Source organism: Cervus canadensis, chromosome 15 (assembly GCF_019320065.1).
Source record: "Cervus canadensis isolate Bull #8, Minnesota chromosome 15, ASM1932006v1, whole genome shotgun sequence".
In the NCBI taxonomy this organism is placed as follows: domain Eukaryota; kingdom Metazoa; phylum Chordata; class Mammalia; order Artiodactyla; family Cervidae; genus Cervus; species Cervus canadensis.
Window position 1 is genome coordinate 52,644,067 of NC_057400.1, and position 20,713 is coordinate 52,664,779.

A 20,713-nucleotide genomic window follows, 5' to 3' on the forward strand; every position below is an offset into this window, starting at 1 on the left:
TTGTGGGGGCTTTTAAGTACATTGAAATCTTAAGCTATAAAGCACTGCATGGCTTGACTCTTTCTAAATGTAGCGTTGTAAGAAAAAAAAAAAACTTTAAAGGACCCATTAAAGTATGCTTTAGAACCTTTCTTTGGTTTACCGGCATCAGTTTTGCTAAGAAATTATGGGCTGCCTTGCACACATTATTGCTATTAGTAACGCAGCTGTGTAATAAATCATGAAAAGCTGAGTGCACGGTAGGTGTTATGCTTGTGTTTTAGCTGCAGAAAACTTTCTGTGAAGGAGCTGCTCTGAGGGCTACCGTCTAACAATGGACAGCATGCAGCACAATCTCAATGAGATTTTCTTCCTTTTTTTTTTTTAACCTATGAGGCTAAGTTTTCTTTCTGTACAGTACTTGCTTTTAACATCTCTTTTGCTTAGAGCTGATATTTCTGAAGGAAAGAAGGTTTGTGCTCAGGTATTTTATAAGTAGGTTTTTTCTTTTATCCTCACGTCAGTTTCTAGTTGACTTTAAATGAGGTTTCTGAGAGATGGATAAAATAAACCTTTTTAAAAGAAAGTGGCTGGAGACTCAGTAGCTGAGACTGTGTAGCCTCATCTTATAACTTGATATTTAAGTAACATCATAAAAAAATGTACTATTATATTTATTTCAAGGAAGAACAGTGTTTTCTTTCCTGAAATTAAAACACTAGTTAAAGATATTTGGGAAGATGGATTCTCCATATACAAATATGAACAATGTTTATTTTTAACAATTCTTGTAGCTTGATATAGAAATTTTACTTCTTTTAAAAATAAAGCTTATTTGAGAGGCATTTTTTGAGATCTTAACATAATGTGAGGAAAGACCTATGAAATAATAAAGTAGATAAGCAACAGAGAGATCCTGAGAGTGTGTAACAATTGAAAAAAACTTTGAGAGGCTGGGAAATTTGACTGCAAGGAAAGGAATAGCTTGTTTCTGGTCTTAAAGGATTTAAAACAGTTTCTTCTATGTAGCTGCTGATTTTTAGCTGAATTATGTGAAGTTCTTATTGAACTAATAACTATAGAGGTCTTTTCCTAATGAAGTTAAGATGATTTTTTAATAGAATTCAATTCCAACTTTAATTTAAAAATTAGGAAATTGACCCTAAAAAATACCTTTACTTACAGAATGTTAAGATCATCCCAGAGTTATATTATTTGTACTTTATCATAAATTTACCCTTATTTACACAGCATCAAAAATATGTCTTAATTTGCTTCTTTCTCAAAAGAAGAGGCCATCACTCTTTCCGAGCCTAACAGTTCTACCACTGAAATGTGTATGAACAACATTTATGGAAATATGTTGGCTGTTTAAAATAATTATGTAAGATTGAAAATATCTGTATCCATTATGAGAAGAATTCCTAGAAAAAAATTCTGAAAAAAAAGAAGGAAACTTGTAGAGATAGAGACCAAGGTGACCATCTAAATTAATACTAGTTTCCTGTCCTCCCAATTTTCAGATATTTACATACTTGTTTATACTTAGATGTCAGAGATGATCTAAAATTTGTTTATAAGTGAATTACTTCATGAATTGGATAACTAGTATTATATATCTGCCTGTATTAAATAATAGACACAAGTGAATTCTAGACTCCTTTTTAGTAGTCAGATACTTAATCTAGCTAAAAAGATAGGTAACGACCCAAATCTCCCTAGAACTATGTTGACTACTGAACTGTTTTTATGCTTCCTCTAAGCTTTTCTTCTTTGGTACAGGGTTTCTTGTTTGTTTTGTTTTTTATTACTTAAGATTAATCTCTACTTAATGTCTTCATTAATATAATAGTTAACTTTTTCCATATGAATTTGGGGAAAATTGAGAAATTCTAAAAACTACTTTGTTTTTGCAAAATGAGGGTTTAAAACTTACAAGTTCCTTCCTATTTGAAAATTTGGCTTGCTGTAGTGCTTTGCAAACTTTGATGTGATCTACTCTGTCATTTATAAATCATGATAAACACGCTGGAGCCAAACCTGCCATTAATAAATTCTCACATAAAATCCTCTACATTCATTTCACTAATCATTTACTTTCCATGCAGCACCCATTAATTTTGTGGTATCTGTTCCCTTGATATAAATTGGTCCTAATTTCTCTTTTTACTTCTGTCCTTTCTTCCCTCATGATAGCTTCTCTTGCCTCTTGCTGCAAGAATGTCTGAGGAGTCTTACTTTGAATCTAAGACAGAGGAGTCAAACAGTGCAGAGATGTCATGTCAGATCACAGCAACAAGTAACGGGGAGGGCCATGGCATGAACCAAAGTCTGCAGGCCATGATGCTGATGGGCTTTGGGGATATCTTCTCAATGAACAAAGCAGGAGCTGTGCTGCATTCTGGGATGCAGATAAACATGCAAGCCAAGCAGAATTCTTCCAAAACCACATCTAAGAGAAGGGGGAAGAAGGTCAACATGGCCCTGGGGTTCAGTGATTTTGACTTATCAGAAGGTGACGATGATGATGACGATGACGGTGATGAGGAGGATAATGACATGGATAATAATAGTGAATGAAAGCAGAAAGCAAAGTAATAAAATGGAAAATGTCCGGGAAAACAAAAGAAGCTTGTTATCTCAGTCTGTACAAAAACCAGTGATGAGGTAGAAAACCGAGCACTGCATTTTTAGGCCAATCACATTTAGATAACTGTCATTTCTTTACAATTTTACTTTTGATTTGTCTTTGCTTACAGGAAAAGGGGGTGCGGAATTAAGCCAAAAAGGTCTGTTCAATGAATCAGCATATGTGGTGCCTGATTATAGAAACTTGTGATTTTATATGCAATATAGCATTTTTTTTAACTAATGACATTCTGGCTTTTTTTTAATGAATACTTTATAATTTGATTTGATTTATCCAATTGCTTCAAAAAACTTACATTTTGGACAATCACTCTTAACTCCTAATTCTTCTCTGACACTTGACTTTCTTGTAACATACTACATTTTTTTCCCTTATGTAAATATACAGTACCGTCAGAAATAATTGATAGTGATTGCAAAATCCAACAGTAAAAAAATTGAGATGAAAGGAAATTGTAACAAATACTTCTACAGAAATACCTAAGTGCTAAGAATACTGAGAGTGAGACCCAAGAGATGCTCTCAATAGTATGTTTGCAGGAGAAATACTCTAGTTTGAAACCAGCATCAGATGCGGTACTTTCATGCCAGTACTCACCCTAGAAGCTTCTTAACAGCACACTGTCATCTAAGGCTTAGCTTACACTTTATACAAAGTATTTTATACAAAGAGAAAGAGAGGATAAGGGATACTTCCAGACAGTGTGAGTGTTAATATGGTGCCATAGGGGTGTATACCTGTGTCTGTTTTCCAGAAGGGTATGAGAATCCTGGATTCTAAATGCATGTAGAGATATTTTAAAGAGGGAACTAAATATTATAAAAAGCTGTCCTTACTTAGGCAAAAGTGCAGAATGAAGGATCCTTTTATAGCAGATAAAACTTTCCAGATTTGTCTTTAAAAAAAAAAAAACAAAAAACCCTGACTCGGCTATGCTGGTGTTAAAGAGAAGTAAATGTTGATGCTGCTCTGAAAACCTAGCTAGCCAGAGAGATATTTTCAAAATGTTGTCACAGATTTGTCAAAGCTTGTTTAAACTATGAAACACTTAAAAAAAACTAAAAAAATTTGTAGTTATACATATATATACAGAAAGGCAAAAGAACAAAGACTTTTCTTCAGTCTAAGTTTGAAAGTAGTGACATTCATTTGACTATCAACCCAAGGAACTTTGCGTGGTTCTTTTTATAGGAGATTTAAGGATATTATCATAGATATTATCTAACACTGTTTCTAAGTATATTTGATCATAAAAAGCCTCCTGGAATTTGAAGCATGACATGTTTCTAATCCCCATTGAGGGTAGGAAAATATCATAAAATGATCAATGTGCTATGTTTGCTTTACTTGGAGAAGAATTACTAATGAAATGTTCTGGGTATGAAATGTAGACCACTCAGTACAGAACAGTGATAAAGAGAAGGATCTGGAATCAGCTTGTGATTCAAAAATTGCTGTGCAATCTTGGGCAAATTATTTAACTTGTGTGTCTGTTTGCTCATCTTTAACATGAGAATGATAATAGTACCTACTTCAAAGGATTGTTGTGAGGGTTAAATGAAATGATAGACATAAAGCATTTAACACAATACCAAGCCCATGGTAAGTGGTCAGTTAATGTTAGCTACTGTTAACTGTGTCAGTGAAAAGACACTGAAAAATAAGTGGTCTCTTTAACCTGGAAAATGAAACTCTCAATTTCAAGTAGTGTTTGTTGAGTAGGATAAGATGAAAGTTAAAGTGAACAACTTTCAGGAAAGATAAAGCAAACATCTTTAGAATGTAAGCTATGTGAGTGATCCACTGACGCCCTTTGAAGACCATGCACGTGGCAAGGTGTGCCTCGTCTGAGGTGTTTGCAGGCCCTGTACCACCCATAGACCAGGCAAACACAGAAAGAAGCCATAAATGTTTTCTCTAGAAGATGGGCTCCCCACATAGCCAATCTAATGCACTTCCTGTGTCTATGCAAACTTAGACCCATATACCCATAAGAGCACAATACAGTGCTGGTGACAAACAGGTGCAAACATAAATAGGCGTCCTGTCTGCATTCAGACATACAGGAGTCCTCCCTGATTCAAGCCAAGCCACTCAGGCAGATCTTGGAGTGGAGCAGAGGGGATGGTTTTCAGCTCTTGCCTTCCCAGCATGCCCTGGGGCTCTGTGACCCTGTAATCTGAAGGAGGGCCAGAGACCAGGTAGTTCAAAGCCTCTCGTTGCACGTCTTCCAGGCCAAGGTAAAGGCATGCATCCCACCAATGTTCTCGAGCCCCCTCCTCTGTGCCCCATGCCATTCTAGGGAACGGCTTGATGAAAATCTTTGCCCTCACACAGCTCACATGCTAGTGAGTGGAGATTGACAACAAACAGAACAAATGCATCGTATAGTAAACATTTAAGTGGGCACTGGGACACACAGGAGAGAAGGAGGAGGTGGCTCATAGGAGAGTTTTGTGGACTTGCCAGTGTGGTCAGGAAGGGCCTCACTGATCATGGAATCTCTGTGGGCGGATTTGGGGATCTGTGTACCTCTGTAGGAATGTAAACCTTGCTTCTCATTTGAGACTAACCAGCAACAAATTTAGAATGTATGAAATGAATGGGATGGTTTTTAAATTTACATTTTTTAAAATTTATAGCAATTAGATGTATTGTGATTTTACATAAGATTTTCTTGCATTAATAAAAGCAGCCAAATAGGGCCAAAAGAGAAGGGTAATCACACAGCCATAGGTTTACCATCAATCAGGTAATATTTCTCTAATCTCTTCAACTGTGCCATTTTCCTGACCAATATTCCAGAGATGGTCAAAGCTCAATAATCTACCATCAAGAAACTACAAAGATTCCAGATATAGCAGAATTGATAACCTCGGTGATAAGCTTGAAATCTTCTAACCTAACATTGAGCTATAGATAATTACTGTATGGCACTGGCTATTTTACTTTTGTTCCAAATCAGTGTCCTTTCTAGGGTTTTGAACATTCCTTCAATCTGTATCATATAAACAGAATCTTAAAGTGGTCTCATCCAATCTATGAAGATGATTTAGAAGACTTTAGACTCTATTATTGGCCCTATTAATTTTAAAAAGAAATGTTTATTAGTCATTAGTCATCTTCATTTCGAATGAAGATGTTAATTATACAGCTTTTAATTTACCTTTCGGATCAGTTTTTTAAATGGTAAATTATTGGTGTTAGAATTATTTCCAAATACCTGACTTACAAAAATGTACATTTATAAAGAGAATCTGAGTTAAAGAAACAGAATATAAAATAGGTAACTAATAAAAACCTACTGTATAGCACAGGGAACTCTGCTCAACACTCTGTAATGACCTCTATACAAGGAAAGACTCTAGAAAAAGAATGGCTACATGTATAACTGATTCACTTTACTGTACAGCAGAAACTAACACATTGTAAATCAACTGTACTCCAATAAAAATCAACTAGAAAAAAAAAGAGAAATATGAAGACTCACAATTACAGTTGAAACTCCAAATTGTGGTAATAATTATCAGAGCCATACAACTGAAAATATAAACTACTGTTTTATCTTTTTTCCTTTACTCATAAAGCTGATCATGCAGAATTTGATGAAACCCTCTCAGTGGTTCTCAACCACGATAGCACTGTCACCAAATGGTGTTTGGTGATGCCGGGGCATATTTTTGGTTGTCTGAGAGTATATTTAGTGCCCAATGCCCCAAATCTTATGTGCCAGTCCCACCCAATAAAACAATTAAATACAGAAAGCCCATGGCATTGTCCCTTCCTTCACCGAGAAACTTAGCTAAACCTGGCGGTTGTAGAGTTCCACATCTCATTTTTTTCCCCATAAACGTAATTATCCAAGTCAAAAGATGCATTTTCAGAATTACAACTACTTATACAATCTAATTTTGTCGATTCATGTCATTTACCTTAAATCCTTACTTGTGGGAATCATTTCTTTCCCCTTAAGAATGCTGGTAGAAAGTTTATGAAACAGCTAAATTTACTAAGAGAGAGGGGCAAGGTGTCAGTCTCCTGTTACACTGTTTTCACAATAAATAAAAAAGAAAAATATCACTGAGGTAGCTACAGTTCTGCAAAGTAGTCAGGTTAACTTAAAAGGACATGTTTCTTTAACAGTCTTCTTTTTTTAAAGAGAAATCACATTTTAATATTTTACATAAATAACCAATGGGAAGAGGTTGAAGATACACTTGTTTTTGATGCTCTGGAAATGTTGAGGGCCATTTTATAGCCAGTGATTTTTAATACGCAGTAGATTTGTTAGACTTTAACACCAGCTGGGGAATTCAAACTTGATCCCCATGAAAATCAAGGAATTGGGGGTGGGGGGAAGGTTTGGGAGAGATCTAAAATGATTTCTCATGGCACTATGAAGAACACAACTTTGTTTTCCAGAGGTTTCATTGGAGTGATAAGAATTTCATGAAAGATCATTTTAAAACTTATTTGAGTTAAACCTTGATCCTTTTTGTGTTTTTTTGTTTTTTTTGTTTTTGGATATACTAGACTTTTGACACTCTGCCTCTTGAGACTAGCAGAATCTACTATTCCGTATACATAATAGAGCATGCTTTTTCTATAATCAGGTACCTTTTGCTGCTTTGGGATAAGACTGTTTTCCTGTTTAGATTTTAGGCATTGCCAGAGAGAAGAATCTGTTCTGTTCTTTTGATTGTAGCACAGCCTGATAGCTCTAACTGCAGCCTCTCTGATGAGGCTTTCAGGACATCTGGGCAACTAGCTATGTTTCCTCGGACTCCAGCTTAGTTGGCGCTCCATTCACTGCCTGTGAGGAGCTTTCTGGCATGTGATTATTTACTTCAGAATTAGAATTTCAGGCACCTACATTGACTGTCTTATATGGTGTGCAGAATAATAGATCTTTTAATGTCAGATACAATACACTGCACATATTGCTTTTGCACTGTTTTAAAATTTTTGTACTAAATGATAGAAAATATTTATATTCTTTGAGTGTGAGCTTTGAATAGATGGTATGATCACTTTATTGTTTTTTTTTTTTAAACAAAACGTTTTTCTCAAATATTCTATCGCAATGTTATTCTGAGCAAGTCGTACGCCAAAATCTTGTATCATGTTTGTATGGAAGATTAAATTTTACTCTTGTGTGGTAAGACTACTCAGTTACTGAGTTCATTGTTGGAATTTGATATTCCAACAGAAAGCCCACTATGTATTCAGAAATCCAAGTTGGTGTCATACATTTCATTTTGATGTGAACTTTTCTTTGCTTTCCTTTGTTTCAAGACTCCATTTTGCAATAAACGTTTTGACAGTAAATCCCTTTGTTATGTGTGGCTGTGTATATCAGAGACTTGTTAGATTGGATTCCCAACATACTTTGAAGGAATCATTGTCACACACATGCCCATGAGTGTGAGCTCTTCTCTCCCGAAATCAATTGGAGTGTAAATAATGAAACTGTAAAGTGATGGGGCAGTCACGAGGTAAATGGTTTTGTTTTTTTTTTTCCAATCCCCAAAGAGAGACAGAAAGACTTAGAACTCACCCTCCAGCAGAAACACTGATATGTTAACAAGCTACAGCAGACATAAAGGAAAGGGAAAGCCACTCTGTGGCTGGAGATCATTAACTCTTCTTCCCTATCCTGCCAAACTCAAACCATCTTGAAGCTGTGCCTGGCTCCACAGCCTTCCTCTCACTGATCTTTGCAAGCAGCGTGCAAGAATCCTACCAGAGTGAGGGCTCACCCTGCATTCAGTGCCTTCCCTTGGCGTCATCTTGATAAGCCTGTCTCAGAGCTCAAGAGAAGTCTTCCCCTCTCCTTCTGACATGAAAACCAGAGATGTTGGTTTTGATTACTTGTATCACTTACAACCTTTACTCAAGAAATATTTATCAGTTTTGTTGAGTGCAACATTTGGGGATTGTATAAAAAATTAAAACATTGCATACATACCCACTCCTTGTAAGGCCAGCCTTGACACAGGGAGCATCTCTGAGATGCAGTCTGTTGTTTCTTGAACTAATCAAATAATTTCCGTTTTTCACATTTGATCCCGTGATGGGAAAGCGGAATGACATGTTTCTGCAGCTATATACAACTGCCCCATGAAGAAATAAAACTTGTCATGTGTTTTCTTTGATCAAGTTCTGTTTTTGATCCTATTTCTCAAGTCACTCTCCTTCCTGCATTATTCAAGCAGATGAGCGCCTGTGACTACAAACACTAAGTATTTCAGAGGAGGAAGGGGCAGCCCTGTAGGAAGCACATAGGGGTAGTGGAATATATATGCAGTGGTAGCAGTTTGTACCCTTGCAACTTATCTCTACATCTATAACTCTATGCATTCAGATTCACTGTAACTAGTGGGCTTTTAAAATAATTCTGTGTAGCCTGCTAGAGTTGGCTACATTTCCCCTTTATCTTGAGACATGCATACACTGTACCTGGAGCTCCAGTCAGCAAATGTGACATGCCTATCCTTCCTTCTTCTTCCTCCCCACTGTCAGTTTCCTGCCTTGTTGCTTCTCCTATCCAGGAATCACCTCTCTTCTCCTTACCCTGCTGTGCCAGCTCAAGCCACTGTCCCTTCCATCCCCGTGTTAGTCTGTGAAACATCCTTTTTCCATGGTATAGCCATAGACGCTGAAGTCTATACCAGAGAATTTAGCTTTGTAGTAAATGCAGCCTCCAATTTTACTCATTCAACAAATTGTTCAACAAAGATTTACCAGGTATTATGTGCCAGGCATTCTGCTGGGCACTGAGGAAACTAAGATGAAGGTGGATTCCTCCAAAAGTAAAATCCATGCCTGCTTCACCCCCTTAAATTAAAAGCTCCCTGAAAGTAGGGGTATGACTTCCCCAGCAAGGTTTTGAGCATGTGAATTAAAAACACCTGCAGATTAGAAGCGTTAGTCACCCACCCTCTGATTTTTACAAATTCATAAAAGTAACCAAATCCAACTTTTTTTTTCAACTCACCCACACCCAGAAAATATATTATTTGTAACAGGGGTTGAAAGACACTTTGCCACATTATCTCATGAGCAGTCCAACCATTCTGGCAAGTTAGAGTTAGTTACAAGTAATGGCTGTTGTTGTTCAGTTGCTAGGTTGTGTCCGACTCTTCTCTGACCCCATGGATTATGGCCTGCCAGGCTTCTCTGTCCATGGGATTTACCAGGCAAGAATACTGGAGTGAGTTGCCACTTCCTTCTCCAGGGATCTTCCCAACCCAGAGATTTAATCCATATCTCCTCCACTGGCAGGTGGATTCTTTACCACTGAGCCACCAGGGATGATAATGGCTAAAGGAAACTAATTCAGGTCACAAGACACAGATTTTCTCCCCACCCCCACCCCCCCATTATGTAGGTATTGGGTTAGTCAAAATACTCGTAAGAAGTTATGGAAAAACCCAAACAAACTTTTTGGCCACCTCAATATTTATTACTTAATCTGTGGCCATGGAACATATATTGAAGCAAGTAGCCCTTTGACTCTGAAAACGGCCAGGTAAGAGTCCTCCTGAAAAGTTGTCTTTTGTGTTTGTACACTTGCCACGGAGGGTGGTTACTTTAATTTTAGTTAGAGCAATTCCGCCACCTGAGTTCCTTCAGGCAGCTCCGATTTCACATGTCCTTCTAATATTTGGTTTTAAAAATATAGTGCAAGTAAGACATTTAGTTAAAACTTGGAAATTCCCCTCTAAAAATAAGCATCTACAATATCTAGTTACCAAGTGGTTGCTTTGGAATTTTCATTAATAAAATCAAATGATCTCCATGTTGACAGAATCCCGAAGAAGGCTCTGGTGTCTGACAAATGTCAGAAATTCCTCGACTTCCAAGGCCTTCTTGTGGGAGATAAAACTACTCTCAATGTGCCAACTACCAAGAGAGGAAAATCCCACGATGTGCAGTCCCACTGCAACAGTTCACCAGGTGCAGTGACTTGTTACTGAGAGGTTGATACACTCGATTGGCTTCTGTGGGCACCATCCTTAGAAATCTGAGAAATTCCTCTTAACAGGCAGGAAAATTGGTTTCCATTCAACATAACCTGCAGAAAGAACCAAGCCAGAACATCGGCCCAGAGCTAAAATATTGAAAAGAGGGGATAAGCTAAAAAGACAATGATAATATTCCTCTTTTTTTTTTTCCATTTCATTCATATTTCCCATGCAGCTGCTGCCTTCCTTTGAGATTGGTGCTTGGACAGAAGATGATGTGGTAAGCTGCTTCTGTTAATGCCTCCTTCAACCTGGGCAGGGAGTTTATAACTAGGTCTGCAAGTTAAAAATGCAGGTAGGCGGGTCTGGGCCTTAGGAAAGTCTAAGTAGGAGAAGTTGACAAATTCCATGTTTTTCTATTTTTAAGGCAGTAATGATTTAAAGTAAGGCCTTGAGCAAAGCAAGTATTTCATCAAATCTGACAAGAGGATTCTACCTCCCTATTTGCTCTGAAATGTATTCCAGAATGCAGCAATGAATCCCAGTTAAAGGGACTTCCCAGGATACCAAATGAACATACCAGGGAAAAAAGTGATCTTAAGTTTTCCCAGAAGATCAGGGTTGAACTTGAACCACGGTGGGGAAAGATTTGGTAAAGGTAGTGCCTTAGCCCTGTTCATTTTGCCATCTTTACTCTGACCTTCCCAAGAAGGAAGAGACCTGAGTTCCCAGACATTTCTCCACAGCTGGAGCCAGCAAGCCCAGTGTTTGGTGGAGAATGTGAAGAGAATGTTTAAATCCAAAGGAAATCCCACACCCTACACTCTGGGTAGACACCCTGAGGAACAAGCCTCCTTAGCCTGTTGTATCTCTGCAGCTTGTTTCCTTGGTGAAAAACAGGGCTAAGAATTCTTGATCAGAGACCTCAGGGGTTTATGTCTGTCCAGGTCCAACTTACAAGTTCAGGGTTTCAAAAAAAAAAAAATAAGTTCAGGGTTTTGTTAAATGAAAAGTGGGGGAAAAGCTTGTATGCCAACCTTAGCAGGCCCACACCCCAGGAAACAGACTTGGTACCCCAAGATCCAACTTGTTACTAGAAACTCTTGGGAAGGTCTCTGGAAGGTTTACCAGACTTGGTCTGGTTTTTGGACCGGGGCACATCCCTTCCTGCCCTTGGTCTTCTGCTGAAGTGATGCTGCTTTCAGATGACATCTCTGTGGCTTCCATGGGGGGAGGACACTGGCACCCGCTGCCTCTACTTCCCATTCCCTGAGCCCCCAGGGATTCTAAATTTCCTGCCAGCCCTGCTTAACAAGGAGAGAGGACTTAGGATCTTCTCTGTTCACAGACCTGGATATAATGCCTTCATCCCCTGCTGCAAAGTTGGCCTGTTTCATTTGAGAAGAAATATTTTCAAAGGCACTGAACTCCAACAGCTATTTTTAGTCTTTGCTCTGAGGCTGAGTGGTTTTCAAACCATTTAAATAAAATTCCAGGGTCAAGGGCTCCCTAGAGAACTGGGTCTGGCCCCACCATTCTGTCTCCCTTTGCCTGGGTAGTGTGAGGGGCTACGGTAAACACGTGCCAAGTGAGTCAAGGATAGAGGTCGCTAGGCCCAACCTCATTCTGTGTAGAAAGCTCCATGCTTTAACTTGTCTTGGGCCACAGAGCTACGTCACGACCAGGCCTAGAACAGAGGATGCATATTATCCATTTTTCTGCCCACTGCCCTGTGGTCCCTGTTTTTCTATAATTCCTGGGTAAACCAGTGCCCTTGAACACCCCAGCGGACCACTGGCACATGAATGGAAAAGGCATTATAAGTAAGAATCTTCTCAAGAGGATTTTTAAATGTGTTTCAAATAAGAAGTAAAACCAGTAGTCCTCTAAGGGCCCAAGATCCCCAAAGGGAGGGGTATCTCCAATTTGAAAACTTGAAGCTTTAAAACAATGAAGAGAAAATCTTCAGTTTTCCCTTTGTGGTTGAGCAAGAATTAAACATATTTTACCCATTGAACAACTATGTGTCTTACTGTTAAGTCTGGCCACTGACCATGAATGAATCTTCAAAACCATGTGTGTCCTCTCTTCCACAGTATTTTTGGGTTCAGCAGCTCGTCAGAAAAGGCAAGTGGAACAACTTACCTTCTTAATTCATGGAATTAACTTTGCTTGGGATGTGACTGAGTCTAATTTTATTCTGCCTTCTAATCTCTCCCTTCAGGTGACTCTTCAGCAGAGATGAGTGTGTATGCAAGCTTGTTTAAGGAAAACAATATTACTGGAAAGCGACTGCTTCTTCTCGAGGAAGAAGACTTGAAAGACATGGGCATCATCTCCAAGGGGCACATCATCCATTTAAAGGTACCTCAGAAAGGGAGACCATTCCATCAGCAGATGTCTGTTGAGCGCTTACTATGGAGTGGGTCATGTGTCATGTTAGAGGCTGAGCTGATGGTCATAGTGCCATACTTCATACCAGTTGCGCATTAGCTGCTACCCCCATGGGATGCCTACTTCCTCCACATAATCCCCAAACGAAAGAGTTGGCCTTTGGGTCCAGCAGAAGTCACCTGGATACACCTGCATAGCACCCCGTGTCCTCAGGATGTCTCTGGTGTAGTGGAGAAGACAGGTATTGATCATGCAAAAATGATTAACACAACAGCTTTAAGAAAGGCCACAAAGGAGAGGTGAGGTTGGGCGGAGGAATGGCTTATGTGAAGGGGTTAGGAAGGAATTGAGAGCTGAAGAACCAGGAGCAGGTGAAGGACACGGGGAGGAGGTGTCCTGGGAACAAGGCACCACCTGTGGAGAGGCCTCGGAGTGAAAGAAAGCGTCCTGTACGCTAAGGCTGCATGTGCATGCAGAGCTGCCAGCCCCCAGGCAATAGTAGGAGGTGACTTCCTTTGAGGCCAGACTGGATATCCATTAGGGACCCCAACAATGCCAGAGCACGTCTGTAGACTGACTGAAGCTTGAACCACCACAGCATCTAAAGCCATAGGAATTGTGAGTTCAGTCTGCGATCTTCCAAATTTTGACCCAGACAGACACCACTATATGTATATTCTTATCCCTCATCTTCTCGGGAAATCCTAACATTTCCCCCCAAAACTTCAGTCTTGAACCCTTTCAAGGCTAAACCTCTGTTCTTGTTGTTGCTTTCTTTTTTTTTTTGTAGTTTAACCACCAGATCTGATATTTTGTTTCTTTGTTATGTTTTGCTTTTTAGTTACTCAAACCAAACCGCACTTGCTTGCATCTGTGTGCACCTTGTTATTAATCAGAGGTGTGTTTCAAGAGCAATCTTATGAGAAAATCAAATTTGCTCTCTAAACCACCTCAACCCCAGTGTCAGTGGATGGAGGGGTAGGCATGAGTTAGAAAGAAGAAAGATAGAATAAAGAAGGAAATGTAGAAAAAGCAACTTCTTATCCAGATCCACATTGTGACAAAGGTTCTACCAACATGCCAATAACTGTTCCCTTTTCCTCAGTTGGGGCTACTGATACCAGGCTTTCCAGGGAAATCTTCCCTGAGGTTCAGAGAGAACACATCCACTCCTATTCTGTGGGCCCTGGATCCGTACAAAGACATCCTTACAACCCCTCAGCACCCTTTGGCTGATGGCTTAGCCTTAACCTATCATCTGCTCCCTCTCAGAAGATGGACAGGAAAACTCATGCACACACATACACCTCAAATGCTGGTAAATAATTTAATCTCAACCTATGACTGTGGGCAAATCCATCTTGAAAAGCAATGTTGGCTTAGATGGCCCACAGTAGGAAATATTCTTTTCTCTGGTACAGAGAGAGGAGTTTCAGGATTCAAAGAAAGATCTGGTAAATCATGTCCTATTTAGCAGATGCCAAAAAGAAGCTCCCAACTCCCCTTCGCCTCTCCCACAGTCACAGTGATTTCAATATTCCCAGACCCAGCCTAGGACAGTCTTAAGTTTCTCTCCATGCTGGTTGGTATCATTAAAGCAAGCAATGTCCAGACTTACTAATTATTGTTCAACAAATACAGTGGATACCTGCTAATCAGAGTCCTGGGCCTGTGAATAAACAAAGAATCCTGCCCTTAAGGAATTTACATCCCAGAAAAGAGATAAAACGTACATACAGCTTCTCTTAATTCAAAGTCTTGGCAGTTGGGAATAGAGTGGCTGTCCTGAGTTTCAAAGGAAGGGTGTGACCAGCATCTGCGGGGACTGGAGACACCCCTCAAGCTCCTGGAAGAGTCTGCTTGTGCACAGAAAGACAGTGAGTCCCCAGAGGTGGGGGTCTCAAAAGTCAGCTTTGCAGACCCTCCACCTCTGCCAAAGCCAGGGCCATGTTAACAGTGGCTGTCCCAGGGGTGGGGAAGGGTTGGGGGTGCTCAGCCCACAGGTGACACTCTCTTAATCTCAGCTAGGGTCCCAGGCACTTCTGACAAATAAACATATATGAGAGGGAAAGAATAAGGGGAAAGGATCATGGAAACAGACCTTTCCATGGGAGGTCTGGGAGCATCCTGCATATATTCTTTAAAAAAAAAAAAAAGGAAAGATTCTTTTCCGTTACGGCTTATCATAGGATATTGAATATAGTTCTCTGTGCTATACAGTCAGACCTTATTGTTTATCCATTCTATGTACAATAGCATATATCTGCTAACTCCAACCTCACACCCAACCTCCACCCCCTTGGCAACCACCTGTCTGTTCCCTATGTCCATGATTCTGTTTCTGTTTTCATAGATAGGTTCGTTGGTGTCATATTTTAGATTCCACATATGTTGGCTTGGCCAAAAAGTTCGTTTGGTTAGTGAATACATTGTTCAATAAAGTCTTGGTGAAAATGAAATATGTCTTTTAGTTTTACTTAAAACTGAATGAACTTTTTGGCCAAGCCAATGCAGAAAGGGATATATTGCATATACTCTTAAGGCAATGAAGATAAAGAAAGGATCCTTCAAGCTGGGCCATTCGGAATGGGACACCACAAAGGGACCTCCAGCCTGGAGGAGCCCACCTGGTCCTTGTCAGAGTGGTCTACACACACACACACACACACACACCTGGTCCTTGTCAGAGTGGTCTACACACACACACACACACACACACACACACACACCTGGTCCTTGTCAGAGTGGTCTACACACACACACACACACACACACACACACACACACACACACACCTGGTCCTTGTCAGAGTGGTCTACACACACACACACACACACACATCTGGTCCTTGTCAGAGTGGTCTACACACACACACACACCTGGTCCTTGTCAGAGTCGTCTACACACACACACACACACACACACACACACCTGGTCCTTGTCAGAGTGGTCTACACACACAACACACACACAACACCTGGGTCCTTGTCAGAGGTCTACAACACACACCACACACACACAACCACACACACACAGCCTGGTCCTTGTCAGAGTGGTCTACACACACACACAACACACACACACACACACACACACACACTACCGAGTCAGTCAACGTGGTACACCACACACACACAACACACCTGGTCCTTGTCAGAGTGGTCACACACACACACACACACACACACACACACACACACACCTGGTCCTGTCAGAGTGGTCTACACACACACACACACACACACACACACACACCTGGTCCTTGTCAGAGTGGTCTACACACACACACACACACACACACACACCACCCCTCCAATCCTGAGGGTCACACACACACACACACACACACCTGGTCCTTGTCAGAGTGGTCTACACACACACACACACACACACCACCCCTCCAATCCTGAGGGTGAGAAAGTGCCCTCCATGCTCTGCTTTCCCACTGAGGCAGGCAGGGCATTTTTGTAAAACTTCTAGGTGAGTGAGCCTCTCAGCCCACAGATGGTAGGTCATAATATTGGAAAGTGGACGGTCTGCCCACCTCCCCTTTTGCTATTTGACTATCCTGTTCAGCCTGTCTTGGCTCCCGCCTTGTTGAGCCTGGAAGCCCATGTCAGAAGAATAAAGCCAAATATCCAATAAGGGCTGATTACATTGTCAGGTGTCAATGGCTTTCACTTCACTTTTTAAACAAATGCATCTCATTTTTCTCACATTGGTACTTTTTTTACTCTCTATGCAATATGTTTGGTTCGCAGAAAAGCTGGATTATACCTGATGAGCATGAAAAAGAATCATAGTTTAAATTGTCCTCCTTTCCTTTAAGAGTTCTTTGTGCTCCACTGGGGGACAGATTTGGACACAAATCCTTGGGGAAGCCCACACAGTGCAGTAAACCCTTCATTGAGGTTTCAGCCCTAATGGGAGCGTCTGGTGATATATTCGTGTTCTTTGTTGTTTTTCCCACAGTTACTCGAGGTGATGACTGCATTCTCTACCCTAGAATATTAACTTGTTACTACTGTACTCTACCAGAGTTTGAAGAAAACTTTTACTTTTTTTTTTTTACTCTGAGATGTAACATCTTTAAAATATCTTCCTGTTCCATTCAATAATTATAAAACTACCTATAATACTTTGAACAATCAGGTTTATTCTCAATAGACGTTGGATAGTAACATCCCCAAGACATTTTGTGGAATACATAAATAAAGAATGCCTTTATATGTGCACAATAATTTTAATCCTTTCTTGGCATTATCAGGTCATTAATAATTTTTTTTTTTTTTTTACAGTCAGCCATTGAGAAATTAACCCACGATTACCTAAATTTGTTTCACTTCCCACCACTGATTAAGGTAAGTAAGGTTTTTTCTTGCTGAGAATATGCACCTTTTATTGACATATGCACCTGCCACATCCACACCTAAATTTGCCAATGTCGGGAACTGTTGTTTGAAGTGAAATTCAATCATATCTGTCCAACAAAAGGCCCTTTGAGCAAACCTTAGGATGTGCATATATTGAATACCCTTGTTCCTTGCAAGTTGAAATATTAACATCACAGTCATGATAAGAACAACACATGTCACCTTAGTAGCTTGGGGACATAAGGGCTAACATTGCAGGTGAGGACTTCTGGCCTCCCACCTGGCTCTGCAGAACTTTGTCCAACATGGAAGCTGCTAAAGGAATTCACACACTAAGCCCTGGATGACTTCTTGCATTGAGGGGTAGGAGTTTTATTGTTTGAATAACAAATAACATTAAATAACATATGTTAAATAATATATTTAACATGCATGTGTGCTAAGTCACTTCAGTTGTGTCTGACTCTTTGCGACCCCATGGACTGTAACCCACCAGGCTCCTCTGTCCTTGGGATTCTCCAGACAAGAATACTGGAGTGGGTTGCCGTGCCCTTCTCCAGGGGATCTTCCCAACCCAGGGATCGAACCTGCATCTCTTATGTCTCCTGCGTTAGTAGGCGGGTTCTTTACCACTAGCATCACCTGGGAAGCCCCATATTTAAATATAGTCTAAAGGTATTGGCATAGTTTGTTATAAAACTAATAGATACTTGCAGGAAGTACACAGAATTCTTCTCATTCACTAACCATTCTAGTTTTCCATCTCTGAGCCCTCAGATGTTCATTTTGTTCCTCTGCTTGGCCCTCCATCTGCAGATACTCTAGGAACTGCATTCTTCTTTGGGAATAGGGTGTAAATATCTCGAGTGTTGTGAAACTTTCAAGGTGAAGGGACAAAGATACATTTCTAGGGAAAAACTGCACAACACAAGATGCATTGTGAAAAATGTAAGATGGTGGCATTCAGTTTGTAGTGCATGAGACAAATCATTTGATAAAGTTTCCAAAGGCTTAATATGTCGTTTCTCTTGCTTTAAGCAATTGGAATGTGTGGCATAATAAAAAAAAAATAAGAAGTTAAACAGTAGATTAGAATGAGAAAAGAAGTGCTGGGAAATCATCTCCTTTACATGAGAAGTAAAAGTAAAAACACTATATGAAATAAACAGTGCTTGGTTTTCTGTTTCAGGGCTCAGCAGGTGAACCAGAAGAAAATGAGGAAAAAATAGTGAATCTTGAACTCGTTTTTGGTTTTCACTTGAAACCAGGGACTGGCCTACAGGTAAATCACATTTTAAGTCCTTTGGATAAATTTCAGTCTAATTTACTCTTTTTCTCTCCTGTAATTCAGTGATTTTATATACCCCCTACCAGCTGGTAACATTTATAGACTTTATAAAATAGAATTTAGTTGAAAGGCTGCCAACTGCCTCTGTAAGCCAATCTAGGAATCTTTCTCATCTAGCTGAAGAGTCCTGTGTGAGGCCACCCAAACCCTCAAGGAAACTCACTGCAAACCATGGAGGATGAGGGGAGGGGGTTAAGGTTGGGGGCACAGACACTAGAGTAATCGTTTATGCTTCCTGGTATCACAGCTTCCTGATTCCATTTTCTTTGGGTCTTTGTTGTTGTTTAATTTTTTGGCCATGCCTCATGACATGTGAGGTCTTAGCTCCCTGACCAGGGTCAAACCCGGGGCCACTGCCTTTCAATCATGGAGTCTTCACCACTGGACTGCCAGGAAAGTCCTGCCAGTTTCTTTGTCTTTTAAGGAAAATCACATTTTATAATATTGAGAGTAGAAGAATACTGAGAATGGAACTGTAGGCAAAATGGAAACCCAAATTATTAGCTGTAAATGGGGTGGCAGGACTTTTGACCAATTCTCATCCAGTTGGAGTGCTACTCGATGTTATTTTTAGAATCTGGGCAAATGGTGTGGGCTAGATGGCATGTGAATTGGAATCATAATAGGTTTGTGTTACTTTGGATGACTATAAATAGCTAGTAATAGTGATCACGTCTACTAATAGGGGCCACTCTTTGTGTTCCAGGCATGCGGGACTCAGGTGTAGTGCTATTTCTCCTCGTTTTACACATAAGGAGACTAAGGCTCTGAAAAGCTAAATAATTTGTCCAAGGGTTACATGACTAGCAAGTAGCAGAAGAAGGATCTGAATGCAAGCCTCTCTGACCCCAGAACCAAGCTCTTAACTACTGCACTATTGGTACCTTTGCTTTGATGCCGCAGAGAGACCTTGTAAATACAACTCCTCACTACCTGAGCCCGTTGCTTTGGGAGAGCTGGTGGGGCTCAGCTGGCCCACTAGCCCTCACTAATTAAACCTTGCTTACCCCAGGCCATTCCTGGAACCAGCGCTTGGGAATGATAGGAAATTGTTGCAAGGGGTTAGTTTTACCTGGGGCTTCAAAAGATGCTCTTTCTAGACACCTCACAGAGTGTTTTACCTGTACCACTGCAGGTATATTGATGCTCTCGCTGAATGGAAATCTTAGGCTCCTTGTTTGGGCCACAGAACTTGGATGAGTGAAAGCTGCTCTGACTCCAGGTGTCTGGTGTAGGATCGCTTTTCTTCTTCCTCTGTGATTGGATCCCTGTCTATCATTCCTGTGGATAGAAGCAGCTATAGAAGGGGGCATAGGAGAGTAAGCTCCTCTCCAACAATAACCAAGGGCCCTTCCAATCCTGAGAGTCTGTGCCTGGGGATACCCCAGGTCCATCTGGTGATAAATAAGTTGCACATTGTAATTTGCCTTCTTTGGCATCTATGGAATGCTCTATGGAACTTAATTTATGAGTATTCTGTGTTTAAACATTTTTATGGCTTGTAGGAGGTAAAAGAAGGGGCAAGAATTTTCTTGAAAAAGACTTGTCAAGAGTAGTTTCAGCCAAGAAAATTATTTTCAATTCACAAAGAAATGACTTGTTAATACACAGTAAAAATCAGAAGCTATAAATAATATTGGAGACCAAATACAGTAGTCTGGTTTTGACCATGATAGTATATAGACTTCTTGAGTCATTGCTTACCCACAAGGCCTCAAGTCACTGGAACTTTTAATTATTTGCTGATCCTTGGTCACCCATGCAGAATAATAATTTCATCCATCAACTCAGCAGAAATTTACCAAGGACCTACTGTGTGCCTGGCTTTCTGCTAGATGCTCAGAATATAAAGTTTAAAGGTATAGCACTGCCTTGCAAGAAGCCCACAGTCTATGGGAAGAAATAGACAAGATCAATGAATGGTTTTAATACAGAATGATGCATTTTTACAATATCATGCACATCATTCAGTGAAAGCACAGTGGATGAGCACTGAAAGGGG

At 40.2% G+C, this 20,713-nt stretch overlaps 1 protein-coding gene across 3 annotated transcripts in view; it reads left to right on the plus strand.

Moving 5' to 3' along the window:
• The window catches only part of MAP3K20 (mitogen-activated protein kinase kinase kinase 20), a 163,073-nt gene that overhangs the window by 114,593 nt on the left and 27,767 nt on the right, over positions 1-20,713 (plus strand). For 2 of the 3 annotated variants that reach the window (XM_043488368.1, XM_043488369.1), the window contains exons 12-16: positions 10,832-10,876; positions 12,693-12,723; positions 12,821-12,960; positions 17,289-17,351; positions 18,553-18,645. In XM_043488368.1, the coding sequence (XP_043344303.1) occupies positions 10,832-10,876; positions 12,693-12,723; positions 12,821-12,960; positions 17,289-17,351; positions 18,553-18,645 (372 nt within the window). Of the gene's footprint in view, positions 1-2,175; positions 7,958-10,831; positions 10,877-12,692; positions 12,724-12,820; positions 12,961-17,288; positions 17,352-18,552; positions 18,646-20,713 lie in introns of those variants that run through there. The other variant, XM_043488370.1, reaches the window with a different exon arrangement.